Source organism: Dermacentor variabilis, chromosome 5 (assembly GCF_050947875.1).
Source record: "Dermacentor variabilis isolate Ectoservices chromosome 5, ASM5094787v1, whole genome shotgun sequence".
In the NCBI taxonomy this organism is placed as follows: domain Eukaryota; kingdom Metazoa; phylum Arthropoda; class Arachnida; order Ixodida; family Ixodidae; genus Dermacentor; species Dermacentor variabilis.
This window is the reverse complement of record NC_134572.1, coordinates 101,087,436-101,103,001: the sequence shown is the minus strand read 5'-3', so window position 1 is coordinate 101,103,001 and position 15,566 is coordinate 101,087,436. Positions and strand designations below refer to the sequence as shown.

Here is a 15,566-nt window from a genome sequence, read left to right as displayed (position 1 = left end):
TCTTCACATTCTAATAAAATATGCTCCGTCGTTTCCCTAGCTTTACAGCAGCAAGCACATGCTTCTTCTTCCAGTGGACACGTGGCGGCGCCCCGCGGCGGCCGCGGTATCTACGCCATGTAGCCGACCGCAGCTTGGTGTCAGCTATTGGCCAATTGCAGCCGTCTAAGGTAATGACGAAATAGTGCGTCCGCTGACGAAATAGCGCGCCTAGAAGCGAGTGAGGACAGGGCCTTCTGTTGAAAAGAGCGTTTGGGAGAAAGGGTGACTTCGCGATCCGCTTACGAGCTCCACGCACTGCGTACGACAGCAAAACACGGCTGAGATGTTCACAGCAGCATATACTACCCGTGGACTATGTTATTTCACCAAGCCAAAGGGCTGATTTAGGGCCCCCTTAAGTATATAAACGACGATCGAGCGACGCTTATGTGCGGTTCACAGCGCAGCCTCGGTGTTGCCTCATTTCAATGACGTTGCTTTTAGATTTTAGATTTTAGATTTGCATTCATTTAGTAGTGTGATTGAACGTCCCAAAGCAACTCCGGCGCCGCGAAAGATGCCGTGGTGGGGAACTTTAAACTTCCAACTCGCCCGAGAAACAGCACTCTTGCAAAACTCGGGGTTAACTTTGACCAGCTGGGAGACGAGCACCTAAATCTAAGTGCACAAGCGTTTTTCTTTTTTTTCTTCTTCTTTTCTCTCCACTCGGAATGCGGGCGCGCCGCGGCCGGGAATCGTACCCGCAACCTCGTGCTCAGGAACAGAACACCATAGCGCAACTGTGTCACCGCGGCATGTATTTCATATCTTCTTGGAACAGGAGAAGACCAGGAAATCCTATACATACGTCGCTCCTATACATAACCTGCACGAAGCACGTAAAGCAAGAGAGAGAGAGAAAGAGAGAAATAAATGGAAAGAGCGTCAACGTCAGACAAGCGCTTAATAAAGCGATCGCTCGCAGCAAAGCGAGTATATAGCCACACAATTCACTAAAATGGGAGGGAGGCGGAAAGGAGGGGGGATCTCTGACGGCGATTCGAGGAAGCCTCCCAATCTCTGCCGCTGGAAGCCAGCGGGGAAGCGGGATCGCATTCGAAACAAAACTATCGCGCGAGCGAACGCCCATTTCCTCTTTTCTCCTCTCGAGAAGCATCGCTTGTTCTCTTCTTTCGCTCCCTTTTCGTTCTCCAGTCGCGCATAACGGCAGCAACGCTGCCGCGAAACGGCCCTGTCTTACAACCACCGCGAGCGAGCTCTTTTGCTTATTATATGTTTCGTATGCTGCCTCCTCCTATCCCGTCTAGCGAGATAGAACTTTCGCTGAGCCCGCGGGATGTAACGTGACGTCCGCCGCCCCAACCGCCGTGAACTGAGGAGCAAAGGCTTTACAAGCGTGCCGGAAGAAGATTGCGTCCCCCCCCCCTTCTCCCCACCCCCTCCCAGCAAGTTCCGTGTGTACTGGCCTTGCGCCGCCTTGTGTTTTTGCCGTTTCCTGCCAAGGCACCTCTTACTCCATCGTCTTGCTTTCTTTTTCTTATTCTTTTTTATAGCGGCGGCGTTATTTCACCGGCAACGTGCCCGGGTAAAGCAGCGTCTTCATCCATAGCAGCTTTCTCCGCAGAGGGCTTTCCGCGTTTCAATCTTCTTCTATTTTCAGTCTTGGGTACGGGACAGTCATCGTGCGCTCTTGAGCGAGCGCGCGTGCATTTTCTCATCGTGAAGCGGCACAAAATATTTTCGTAACAGTGCTCAGCGAAACACTTTGAATACGAGAATCGACAATGTTCCTACCAATAATGTTTCTGTTTCTTCTTCTTCTTCTTCTTCTTCTTCTTCTTCTTCTTCTTCATTATCATTTTTCCCTTTAAAACGTGCAATTCAAATTCACAGAGCCATTGGCGGGGAATGATTGCAATGTCGAGGTTAGCGCTTACGTAATCATTTCATCGGAATGGTTTTCCCGTTTTCTTAAGAAATAGCGTCAGTGTCACAGTTCTGTTTGGTTTCTCTTTTGTCCGTATATTTATAAATGTCACTTCCAATCGGAATTTCTCAATGAATTACAACAGAAATACTTAACACAGGCACCCCCTTGCAACTATATATCCATAGCTACAACGGAAATACAAACGCAAAATTAGACGAGGAACTCACGGAAGCAGAAATCCACGCGGCCCTACAAAAGTTAAACACCAAATCCGCCCTGCAGGCCCGGGCAGTATAACCAACAAGGCACTCAGAAACCTCGATGATGAATCGATAGCCAAACTAACAGAATACATAAACGAGTGTTAGGTAAAGGGAGAAGTGCCAGCTCAATGGAAGAAAGCGATGATAACGCTCATTCCAAAACCTGGTAAGAAGCTTGAGATGGACAACCTCAGACCAATCTCCCTAACATCCTGCGTCGAAAAATTAATGGAGCATGTAATTTTAAACAGAGTGGATAAGTTCTTAGAGCATAATAACATATACCCAGATACAATGATAGGGTTTCGCAAAAACCTTTCGACACAAGATGCGATGCTCCAACTTAAGCATCAAATAATCTATTATAAAAGCGCTCTACAAGGGCCATCTTGGGCCTTGATCTAAAGAAGGCTTTCGGTAATGCCAACCACGCAACCACATTTAAAAACATCGAACGAATAGGACTAGGGCAACAAGCGTATAACTACATCTAGAGCTTCCTATCAGATAGGAAAGCAGTCATCTCCGTTGGAGGGTTCACGTCGCCCGAGATCGACATAGGAGGGGCCGGCACGCCGCAAGGCGCTGTCATCTCGCCGATGCTGTTTAATCTCGTCTTGATGGGACTCCCCGAAAAATTAAATCACATAGAGTTCCAGAATCACACAATCTACGCGGACGATATTACTATCTGGACCTGTGATGGCAGCGACGGATCAATAGAACAACGACTCCAGGCTGCAATTAACACAATAGAGGAACACCTCATAGGAACAGACCTCACATGCTCTGTAGAGAAATCTGAACTTCTATTGTACCGCCCCACACTTAGGGGCAGGCCTTCCAAAGGATACGACAGAAACAAGGCTCACGAGGAAATCAAGCTACACACCAAGAACGGGCGTAATATCCCAATAGTCAACCAGCTCAAAGTGCTGGGTCTGGTAATCGAGAACAAAGGCACATATAGGGAAACCGTAAAGAAGTTAGACACAAAGGTAACAAACACCATGAGAATAATCAAACGAATTACTAACAAGCACCAGAGTATGAAGGAAGAAAGTATCATACGGCTGATACAATCATTCGTAATCGGTCAGATTACATACATAGCAGCGTTCCACAATTGGTTTTCAGTTGAAAAGACTAAAATTAACAATCTGATAAAAAAGGCATACAAACTAGCACTAGGGATCCCCATGAGTACGAGCACGGATCTCTTGCTAAAGTTAGGACTCCACAACACTCTGGACGAACTCGTAGAAGCACAACAAACATGGCAGGCAGAACGAGTAACCAAAACCAAAACGGGACGGCATATACTAAGCGAGTTAGGAATGAATCACCACAATCTATACGGGGAAAAGAGAACGATAACGATAGAAATTCGTGACAAACTCCTAGTACCAAATATACCCAAGAACATGCATCCAGGTTACAACGACGGCAGACGCAAGAATAGAGCAGAGAAAATGATCCGAAGCTTTGGGTCAGACGACAGAGTAACCTTCGTAGACGCGGCTGAATACCCACACAGAAATAGCTACGTAGCAGTAATCGTAGATCACACCCAAAAACCCATTACAGGCGTATCACTTAATACCAAACATTCCGAGACAGCAGAGGAGGTAGCCATTGCACTAGCATTGGTCTCCACGAATGCTCAGTACATCATTAGCGACTCTCAAGCGGCCATTAGAAATTATGCAAAAGGTAGGATCTCTCCTGCGGCATGGCAAATCATCAAAGTCAATGAAGCAAAATTCTCCAATGCAGAGAAGAACGGCAGGCAATTGCTCTGGTTCCCAGCGTATACGACTCCAGACATTCCCGTAATCAACCTCAACGAGGTAGCACACCGCGAAACTCGAGGTCTTACTCGCCGAGCTGAGCAAAGATTGACTTCCATCGGTCAGGAGAACGCGAAGGAGGAGATCTGGAGAGAAAAAAGCTAGATTAACAAGATTTAGCGATATTACCAAATTCTATCAAAATCGCAGGCGGGTATTACCACCGCCTCACACTAAACTGAACAAAGCTGAGTCCGTTACTTGGAGGCGATTACAAACAGAAACTTATACATAGTCCCGTGCAACTAAAAACTTTCTACCCCGATATATACGAGAGCGATATGTGCAAGCTATGCAAGTCTGTTAGAGCCACCCTTCAACACATGTTGTGGGGATGTGAAATATGCCAAGATAAAATGGCAGTCTCCCCGGAAAATCTACAGGCGCGGTGGTCGGCCGTGCTGCTCAGCTCAGAACTCCAACACCAACTTTGGGCCGTCCAGCGAGCCAAGGAAGCCGCACGCGATCAGCAGCTCCCAGTGGCCATCTAGGCGGCCCCAGGCCCCCCCCCCCCCCAATCACCGGATTCCAAATAAAGTTATCACACACGCGCACACACTTCAAATCGGTGCGCACGATGCATAAACCTCAAGCTCATAAACCACTATGCATCAGCGGTGCTGCGCCAGTTCACGATAGTCAAGCGTGGAAAAACAGAATAAAATTGAGCGTATACGTGCCTAACGCGGCAACAAAAGCCTTTCGTATTACGTCACACCCGAATAGCACGTGTGCGAAAATGGCGACGCTTCTGGACGTTGATTGCGTGCAACGTCCTAGAAAGAAAAAACTAATCTGAAAGGCAATTTGCAGTGTATTTGTATTCAGTCACTAAACCACGTCGCGTGCATTATCGTTCGCGTTCTGTGCGTTGCCTAAGCCGTTTCTAGGCCCGCATTAAAAAAAATCCGACAGAAACCATTTCACGATGAATGTCGACGTTAAGGCGATTAGCAGTGGCGTAATAGCAGTAGCGATACACCGTGTTGCCACCGCCGAAACGCGCCATTAATGAGACGCCTACTGCAGCCAGGATCCTCGCTAGCGCTTCCATCTGGGTGCGCTGCGCCATCTAGCGGGGCCGCCGCGAAGTCCACTACGTGACATTCGAGATTGCACCGGTTGCGCGCCGGTGCGTATGAACCGCGTACTGCGGTCGGGTTCCTATCCCTCGCTTCCCTCTGGAGACGCTGCACCATCAAGCGGTGCCAGCCCCCCCCCCTTTCTGAAGTCGGCGCGTAGACTCCGAGATGCATGGCGCGCCGATGCGTGTCTACACTATAAATTAATCCCTGCGATCCCTGCGGACGTTTGTGGTGTAGCGCGCTAAAGCATAGGGTTGCTGTTCTTGAGAAACCCGCTTGACGCGGGTGCGATTATACCCAACACCGAAGAGATATTAAATTATTTTTAAAAGTTTCTTTGAACAGCACCACGAAAGAGGTTAGGTCTACATTCTTAGACTGCACATCCATGGGGATTGGCCCACATTTTTTATTAGACACTGCAGATAACGGCAGACCGAAATGTGCTTGAAGTATCTGAATAATACTAATCGCATTAAAAGCTCTTACGCTAGAATTTCGTAAGAGCGAATACCGGCCAACCTGCCGCTGTACGTACTACAAGTGAAGGCGGCCGGCCAGTGGCAAATAGCACTGACGAACGAAAAGCTTTGTGAATATCGGCCACCTAGTATTTTGCGTCTCTCATACTGTTTAAAAGACACTTGCAGTTATTCGCACCTCAAGGTATTGAACGCTCCCTGTCACCTGACCCTTTTGTCGACAGGCGCATGAGAGCGCCTTTGTCTGTGCGAGATTAGATTTTCTAAGCATGGCAGGTATCTATAGTCTTACATTCAAGTTCTTAGTCTTACATTCAAGTTCTCAGAAGCTCTGCATTGCTATAGCCCACTGCCGACGTGTCCTCGGAGAGGCTTTTAGCGGAAAGTGGCATGCTATATGCCTATACTATAGGCTGCAACGAATCGGAGCAACTAACATGAGCGACAATACATCCTCGTTTGTTCAGCATCCTTTGTGCAGAATCTGCCCAATACCCGCCATGGTTGCTTAGTGGCTATGGTGTTGGGCTGCTAAGCTTGAAGTCGCGAGATCGAATTCCGGCCACGGCGGATGCATTTCAATGGGGTCGAAATGCGAAAACACCCGTGTACTTAAATGTAGGTACACGTAAATGATCCACAGATTGTCCAAACTTCCGGAGTCCCTCCACTAGGCATGCCTCATAATCAGATCGTGATTTTCGCACGTAAAACCTCATAATTTACTTTTTAAATTTAATCCGCCCGATAGTTCAGGCGTCCGCCTCGATCTAGACAATCACATTTGAATGCGGCAGGTGGTTACTCCCACTATAAGATACCACTGCTTCTTTCACCACTGTTGTGACGTATACAATAGGGCTCTGTTCTTGTTGAACTTCTTACTTTCGTTTTCTTTGAATTTTCTGCTAATGTTTAAAACCACTTCTAGGTGTCAGCGAACCTTGACGTGGACTCCATGTGTCTGAGCGCGTGTATAGAGCCCACCCAAAAGCTAGCTTCCCCACAGTAAGAAAAGGTCTGAGGAGAAGCCCTCATTCTGCAGGCTTAGCGAGTAGAGTATGGAGCACTCGGTTTTCTGCCATCGATTGTCGCTACGATTAGGCATAGAGGCCCGCAGACTAACTTATTTGTGTATTAACGTACATCCAGTTGATTATATCAGTAACTTCCGTCCGATATTGGGGCGAATTAATGTTTCACTTATATTGTCACGCGTGCATTGCTTACCTTTTTGCCGGTGACCATGTTGCTCCAGATCACTGCTGTTATCAATTTAGCGTTCGGCGTTAAATGCGCCTACTGCATCCATATATTCTTGAATTCTGTCGCGCAGGACATAAACGTCATCCGTGATGACATTGCTTAATTTTATTTCCTTTTTTTTCTTTTTTTCTGGCTACATATGCTTAGTACGTCCAAATCGAATTGCCGCGCAATTGCGTGTTTGACCCCTGTGATTCATGCTCTGCGATTGCATACTCTCTGTTCCAAAGAAAGGAACAAAAAGAAAGTCGATAGTCTTCAAAAAGCCACTACTTAATAAAGAAGGACCTACGGATGAACTGAAGAATTAAAAAAAATATGTTTGTCTGCATGAGTAAAGTAAATACAAAAAGTTTATGGCCGTCGACGAAAGATTCAAATGAACGAGGTCTATAGAGACCCGAACGGTGCTGAAGTAAATCCTTTTATTCTATTTTCTTTTATTTCCCAGCACGCAGTGTTTTATGGGGCCATATATATTCGGACTGACGACAGTATTTATGTTTTCGTGACTCAGCGTCGCTTCGAGGGAGAGCGCATCAGTGTGCGAGCGCAGTTCACGGTAAAGTGATGAAACGGCGTATTCTATGCTCAGGCTTTCGACAACGCCGCAGCCTGATTCATTTTTATTGCCTCTGTATGCGACTTTATATTTTTTTTTCTTTGCGATAATCTCTCTTTGTAATCGTAAAATTGCCATAAGAGAATGTAGTTAATAATAATATTTGGGGTTTTACGTGCCAAAACCACTTTCTGATTATGAGGCACGCCGTAGTGGAGGACTACGGAAATTTTGACCACCTGGGGTTCTTTAACGTGCACCTAAATCTAAGCACACGGGTGTTTTCGCATTTCGCCCCCATCGAAATGCGGCCGCCGTGGCCGGGATTCGATCCCGCGACCTCGTGCTCAGCAGCTCAACACCATAGCCACTGAGCAACCACGGCGGGTGAGAATGTAGTTAACTAAATAAAACATTCATAGAAACGACGGTCACAAGTCAGTTAACAAGGTGGGCTGAGTTTAGCGCAGTAACTGTTATAATCATGGGCCGTTGCGGTATGTAACCTGCGCAAACATAGTAGTCATCGTCAGTAAAAGACTATAGCATTGGCCACGCCCACGTTCCCGCTTAATGTGAAAGGCGATAGACGGATAGATAATTCTTTATTCGCTCGCTGAATCTAGCCCTCCGGAAAGAATCGTAAACTGTAATGTGCTTGACTTGCATTAGTGAAGAATGATTAGTGAGTGAACCGCAGGAAGCTGCAAATCATTGACCTTCGCCGAGTGCGCGAAGTGAAACCCACTTCTTTCATTCGTGGACGACCAAACTAAAGAACCCAATTTTTTTATTGTAATAAATACCGTAACCCGCACTGCGTGTGCTCTACTCTAATTGCGAGCCTGTTGTGTACCGCACTGCGATCTGCATCAGCCAGCGTAGGAGCAACACCATAGTTGACGACGGAAGCTTGTTCAGCAGTGATGCGTGGACAGAATCAAACGAGGAAGAGATTTCTTAAACAATAAGTATAGATAGTATAGATTAGTTTCACATTGTAATTAATGCGTAATTATTTAAGTATCACAAAACCTTACGGAGAAATAAAACGATCTTTATAAGGCATATATAACAACTCAGATATGTTTATAATTTGAAATATAGCAGCCTAGAGCAGGCATAAAAAGGTTATAGGACGCCTCTTTCCGCATTGTCGAATCGTACTCCGTTACATAGAATGCATTCAGACGACACGTTCTTAATGTGTGTTATAAACGAAGTATTATTGTACACGGTTAGGATGCGCCGAAAGTTCTAGCATATCGAACAAATATGAGAAAACAAATTTTCGTTGGCTTTGACTGCAGTACGCTTTTTTTTTAGTGCATGATGTTTAGAACATATTGGTGCACTAAACTGCTCTGGCTACTGGTTTTCACATAGAACAAATATATGCTAAAAATTACCCAGCCGCGGAGCTGGACAAAAGAAGGCTAACTTTAACGAAAATGTCATTAGTGATTATATTGCGTTTTGTCTGCATCTTGTAGGTATTGACTTCAAGCAGAAGATAATCAACCTTGACGGGGTGCCGGTGAAGCTACAAATATGGTGAGTAATACCTCACCTTTAAGTCCTCAACTATGCTCAGCGGTGTATAGATACGGCGTAGGCCAAGTGTATGCACTATTGTGTCGGGCGATCAGCCTGACTAAAGCGCTTAGATATTCATAGCCTCTCTAGCATGTCTTTCATGTGGTTGGAAATTTGATTTCGATGCATATTCGCGATCGAATTCGGGTATCATGGAGCACATGATTTCCAGTTTCTCGCCGATTACCCCAGCTAATCCTACCCTATACGGGTTTATTATAGCCTGCATAGTTCTGCGAGGCCCCTTCATCTTATTAGAGAATGCCGTTTGTTCTTTTTAATGCCAAACCAGCAGAGATGACAAAAAAAAAAAAGCCTTCTCTGTCTAGAATTCAAAAGTGGAGCATATTGCGTTTGATCACTTCATGCAATCTCTTATTTTTATTTTTTACTAAGATTTAATTGTTTATATTCAATAACGATGGAGCACTCCTCTGAAGTACAAAATTTCAGATTCCCTTGGTTGCTGTAGTCCAAGGCGCAGCATGAACGTACGAAACTGTTACACCGTACCTTCGTTTGTATGTGTTTAGTTAAATTATTAAAATCAGCATCTACCTGAACAAACTTGGGGCGGCGGTCATTTCGTCCACTTAGTGAGCCTGCTTCCACGCATGTCTAAATGTGACATTTGCGCAAACAATTAGGTTTCCACGTTTGCAACAAAGGGGCCTTTATTAAAAGTTAACTTCAGAACAGCATTCTGTCACTGGGCTTTTATAGGGATCACCGCTAGTAAAGCCCTGTGAAAATCGCACGCCCATCAAAAGCACGTTCTCTTACTTTGTTGGTGCCGTGACCTTCAACTTCGTTTCCGCATCCACTCTGTGTGGAGCGCGTTCACTTTGCAGCCGGAAACTTGCTGCTGCTGCCCCAATTGAATTCTGTTCCTAAAGCGATCTACTCCGCATTGCAAGGTGGCTATGCGGAAAAGCAATCGGCGCGAGGGCTTTTGTGGAGGCCGAGGTTCTCGTTTCTCTTGAGAGATGGCAGCACGGCACCACGTAACGTAAATGGCGACGAGCTTCTCCCGGCGGCGTGTTTACCAAAGCGCTGCGTCGCGGCGAATCTGAGTGCAGCTCGTGTCTTCCAGGGAAGCTGGTTAACGCAGTCGCAGCTCTGATGATGTGAGTGAGTTCTAAAGGAGAGAATCGTTGGGAAAGATTTCGTAATTTGTGTTTGAAATCAAATCGGCGGCCCCAAACAATGGTCGCTTACACGCTGCGTGTATCACTTGTGCTGCATTAAATGGCGAACATTGAGGCACTTGCCGTTTCGCGGCCTCTTGGCTTCGGGACTTGAGAACATGCACCGTCACACAATTTAGCTACTTTCTACACTTCTTCCAATCGACTTCGCTTCAGTCAAGATAGGATCTTAGCGTGACGTCACAAGCCGGTGCTGGTAAATAATGGCATTAAGCCCACCTATAAAGGAGCACGCTACCGTGCTACACTCAAGGTAACTTAAACCTACTTTGATTGGCGCTGTTAATGTGCACTTGTAACTATAGCTACCCGACCACGTGCGCACACTACCACTTTTGCCTCGTCATTCTTTGCACGCTCAGCCTCGGGACTGGAACAGCCTTCCACACGACGTCGCTGCAATCACCTGCCCATCCACATTTTTGAACTGTATAACTACCATATTTAACAACGAGGAAAGTGTGCTTAAACGTATTTTCCTTGTGTATTGAAATCATTTATATTTGTTACCCAGCCCTTGTGTAATACCTCCGATCCTGGGGTCCTTTAAGGTAATAAAGTGAAGTTAAAGTTCGGCAAGGACGCTGCACCCTGTAGGCTTTTTGCACTTTGCTTGGAATGTAATTTTCTAAAGAAGCCTGTTAAGATTGTCTTCTGTTTATTGATCTTGCGTTAGGGTAATTGGATGAATGAACATTATGATCTAAAGAAACAACAGCAAAAGAGATGCAGATAAAGAAGTCGGAACCGTGGCGGCGCTGCTCACGAGTCGAAAGGATTCTACGTTCTTCTTTAGACGCCCTCAGGCAGGATTGCAGTTATTCTTTGCTTTTCTTGCGGTTAGTCTTTGTCCGTTAACATTGAATCGTTGTTCTCATCGACGACGACGACGACGACAACAACAAGCATACACTACAAGTTTTCTTGATCATAACAGAAAACTGCGCTGCGATCGAGAATGAAGCAGAGAGTTTTAGATTAAGGTGCCCAAGGCTTGGGGGTACGTAAACCGCCGGGAATACAAAAAAAAAAAAAAGCAAAGGGCCTACAATAGAGTTTGCGTCTCCCAAGGCTAGGGTACCCTATGCGGGCTGATAACTTTTACGGAATATTAAAAATCGTCTGTAGCAGATAACATAATTCTAGTCTTTGAGATGGATTATTCAGAGGGGGCGGACATTGCTTGCATGAGGAATCAAAACACGTATTCAACGAATTAAAGATAAGTCCACCAATTAACTTCTTAGTGAATCGCTTTACGGCACAAATTGCAATTTACGAATGGTACCCGGTGAGTTCGCAAGACGTATCCACTTGTAATGAATTCCCAGAATGACACCAGTTTGGAGATACGCGACATCAAACTCGCCGTAAAATACACTGTTGTTCTACTTAATTTTGTTCATTTCTCACTAAGAAAAAAGTCGAGCCTTTTGGGCCTCATTACTCTTCTCGCTCACTGCATGGGGACGGTGACTAACAAGCCCTCGGAAAAGCGCACCCATACGTGGTTCCTATGTTCCTATGGTGCCTAAATTGGCCTCTTAATTGTTTTTATTGCTATTATTATTCCATGCAATCAGAATGACGATTCGATATATTTTGGAGATTTTAAACGCGCCAGAAATTCATCACTGTCATGCAATGAACACCTCTGTTGTTTCAATCAAAATTTATAGGACAATTTTTGAACTTTGACTTGCGAAGATACGGGAAACAGTGCAGAACCACGTAATCTTCATACGTATACATACAATATCACCAGCTTCTCGTTTGTCGCGAATTCGCTGAGTTCGCTCGATTTCGTCTCTTTATTTTGTCTCTCTTGGGCAGTACAGACAATACAGCTAATACTGCCACTAACAATGCCAAAGAAACGGGGAACAGTGCCGCCAGTGTGTGCAACGGCACATTGCGTGTGCACTCATTGGCGACAAAACTCTTCACCCGCCCGAAAGCAAGTGACGTCGAACAGACCTCCTGTTCGACGACCTCCTGCGTTCAAGACGAATCGAGTAGAACGTGCTCCCAAATTTGCATAATGCATGCTTACGTTGTAAAGCCAGCTCTGCGGGGCTTGGCGTCATCTATAGGAAAGGCAATTTCCTCGTTGATGGAGCATGCAGGCTTGGCTCGTGTCAGCACATGAGCATTAACGCAGCCGACATTGACAGCTATCTGCTCGGCTTGCGCTTAGGACACGGCTGTAGACTCGCCGAACCGCCTCGGAGGCAAAGCATAGTTTGCCCCACCCAGTGCCGAATAAAGACGAAGCACCTTGAAACTCCCTATTACTACTTCTTCGTACACGTCTATAACTTGGTGCGTCGTTTTTTGTTCCAAGCTTCATTTTGACGCGTTTCTTTTTTTCGTTGTCCAATACATGCACTCGAAGACCCCAAATTGTCTAATATAACCGACGAGAGTGGTTAGACAGCCAGATCCCACGAACCCCAAACCGATCGCAAGAAAAGAAGAAAGAAAAAAGACTAGGGAGGAAAGAAAACGGGGCCCGGCCCTATACTCGTCGTTCTTGAGTGCGAACGAGATGTACTAACTACAGCGCAGGAGAATCGGCGTTTCTTCTGACAAATACGTTTAAGCAAGCTCTTCACAATGCGCCTGTGTCATTTACAATATATGTTACCACCATGTTAGGTCCAGAGAGTGGTATCATTATGTGACTGCACACACACACACACACACACACACACACACACATATATATATATATATATATATATATATATATATATATATATATATATATATATATATATATATATATATATATATATATATATATATATAAATTCCGCCAGCGACCGACTTTGACGACTCCGGACAAATCCAAGGGAGTCAAACGCCCGTAACACCTTTATCTGCAAAGGAATAAAAAGCCTGGTGGCTGGCTGTCGCGTTCACATACCCGTGTCGGTGTCTCGCGCACAGGCAGATAGCACCGCGCATTTTTCGTTTATATTGGTGTCGTCTCCAAGCGGCGTTACAACCGCTTGCTCTTCCGACAGAGCAACGCACTTAGCGCCGCGTTGTCGGGCCAGGCGAGCGAAGGAGTCACTGTGCGTCGGTCATTCGTCCAAGCGCTCGCTGCGCCGTAAGCCGCTCACGTTCGATGGTCACCGCTCGGCCCGCATGACGTAATTACAGCTCGGGTGCGCGCGGTCCGGCCGTGCCAGCGCGCCACGCACGCGTACACTGGCAGGCCGCGGCCAAAGCCCCGGGTGATAGCAGCCGGCGCAGCCCGACTCGCAATAACGTTGGTGTGCGTGGCGAGCCGCGACACGATGATCGAATAAGGCAACGAAGCTGCACCAACGCATTGCCGTCGCCCTCGCCGTGGCGTCGCGCTGGCAGCACCTGGGGCCTGAAGCTCACAAATAGCGTGCAGTGCAGCGAAAGCTGCGGCTAGTGTCGGCTAATCGGTAACGAGTAGAGGTGACGCGTTTCATTGAAGGGAGAAATGTCCTCCCACAGTCCACTACTAATACTTCCTAGCTTTCCAGACGACAGGCAGACAGTAGAGGAGAGGACGTCTTTTGGATCTCGGCTCTGGGTGTAGCTGACGCGACCTGTGTAGCTTTCACGGCTTTGCACTGTACAGCACGACTTGGTGCGATGGGGTATATTATGGCTCCCGGTGGTCGAGCAGCGGTTGGTCTGCTTCTGCGCCTGAGTTGGGAATAGCGTGCTGCTCACCGCATTTCACCTCCCGTGCCCGCACATGAACACATCGATGCGAATTGCATGGTGTGCACCAGCGGAGCGCTAGTTGCCCAGTCCCGCCGCTCGCCTTTGCCTTTTTGTGATAGCCGTATTTAGGACTGCGCCTTGACTCGAAGTAGTCGAAGCTGTGTATATATCGATCTCGTCAAACACTTGTTCCCGAGTGCTACCCATTGGTCTCTGCTCGGCTGCAATTCCTTAACTCTCGTCGACTGGCTCGCAAGCACAGCAGTGGGCAGTGGCGGGCTGTTTCTCAATCAGGCGCTCGTCGCACGAATCGTAGGGGAATGCTGTAGGTGTTGTGGAATGGCAATGAGCCTTCTATTACACCGAGTTTCGAAGGGTAATTCCTCAATGCTATAAGTAAAAGCGCAACGCACGCATGCAAGGACGAAGAGACGGAGTGCGTGGCGTCCCGCTCCTTCTCTTTGACCTTGTGTCTTTTGCGCTTTTAGAAGCACTTCTGTTTAGACTCTTTTCGCGGAGTAGTTTGCGATAGAGCATCGAGATGGCGCTTTCGGCGACGCGACGCATGTTGCCTCAAGCGAAAGCGCACGAATGCGAAAACATTACGGCTTCTGCCCTGCTACTGTGCGATCATCTGTCGGGAATGCAACTGGGCGATCGCTCACTGTGCTGGGGGTTCGCGCACCGCCGCCTCCCCCCCCTAAGGAAGAAGATGTCTAGCTATGCCACTGGCTATGCTCCATTCATGCTGCAAAATTTGGAATGGTAGGAGGAGGACTTGTGTAGTAGTCGGCTGCAAGAACAGTGACTATACCTGCAGTGGTTGCTTAGTGGCGATGGTGTTGGGCTGCTAAGCACGAGACCGCGGGCTCGAATCCCGGCCACGGCGGCCGCTTTTCGATGGCAGCGAAATGCGAAAACACCCGTGTGCTCACATTTAGGTGCACGTTAAAGCACCCAGTGTAGTCCGAATTTCCGGAGTCGCCCACTATGGCGTGCCTCATAATCAGATCGTGGTTCTGGCACGTAAAACGCCATAATTTCATTAAAGAAACAATGACTGTCATATTTAGGAATACATTGAATGTGTGTGGTCGAATTTACGCACCGTTGCTACAGATAAGGAATCCCCGTTTTGCCTGCCCTTTGAGACGCACGGCTTTCCTCGGGGTTAAAAAAAATTTACTCATCCGCCAGCTTTGTATCACTGACTTCCAAAGAAAGGGCTTAAAACCCGGAACGTCGGCAAGAGCGAATATACCGCTCGTTACACAGTGACCAAGGGAGTAGCACCGCTTTTTGGCACAGTGAGCTTTTCGCACGTTATCTGTATATATATATATATATATATATATATATATATATATATATATATATATATATATATATATATATATATATATATATATATATATATATATGCGCCCTAACTCACGCTGAAGCTTAGACCACTCTATCGTCCTCGTATTAAAAAATAAGTGAATGGGTGAACTCTTGAATCAATGCGCCGAAACACGGGTGACGCCGACTACACCGACTGCACACGAATGTTCTGAGTTGAACGTTTCAGGAGGGTCCACAGAAAAAGCGAGCGACTACCGACAAGACGT

General features: G+C 46.7%; 1 protein-coding gene across 2 annotated transcripts in view; it reads left to right on the top strand.

The window, feature by feature from the left end:
* Positions 1-15,566, top strand: part of LOC142582994 (ras-related protein Rab-8A-like) — a 153,721-nt gene that overhangs the window by 27,225 nt on the left and 110,930 nt on the right. For both annotated transcript variants that reach the window (XM_075693207.1, XM_075693206.1), the window contains exon 2: positions 8,935-8,995. In XM_075693207.1, coding sequence (XP_075549322.1) covers positions 8,935-8,995 — 61 coding nt within the window. The remainder of the gene's footprint in view (positions 1-8,934; positions 8,996-15,566) is intronic.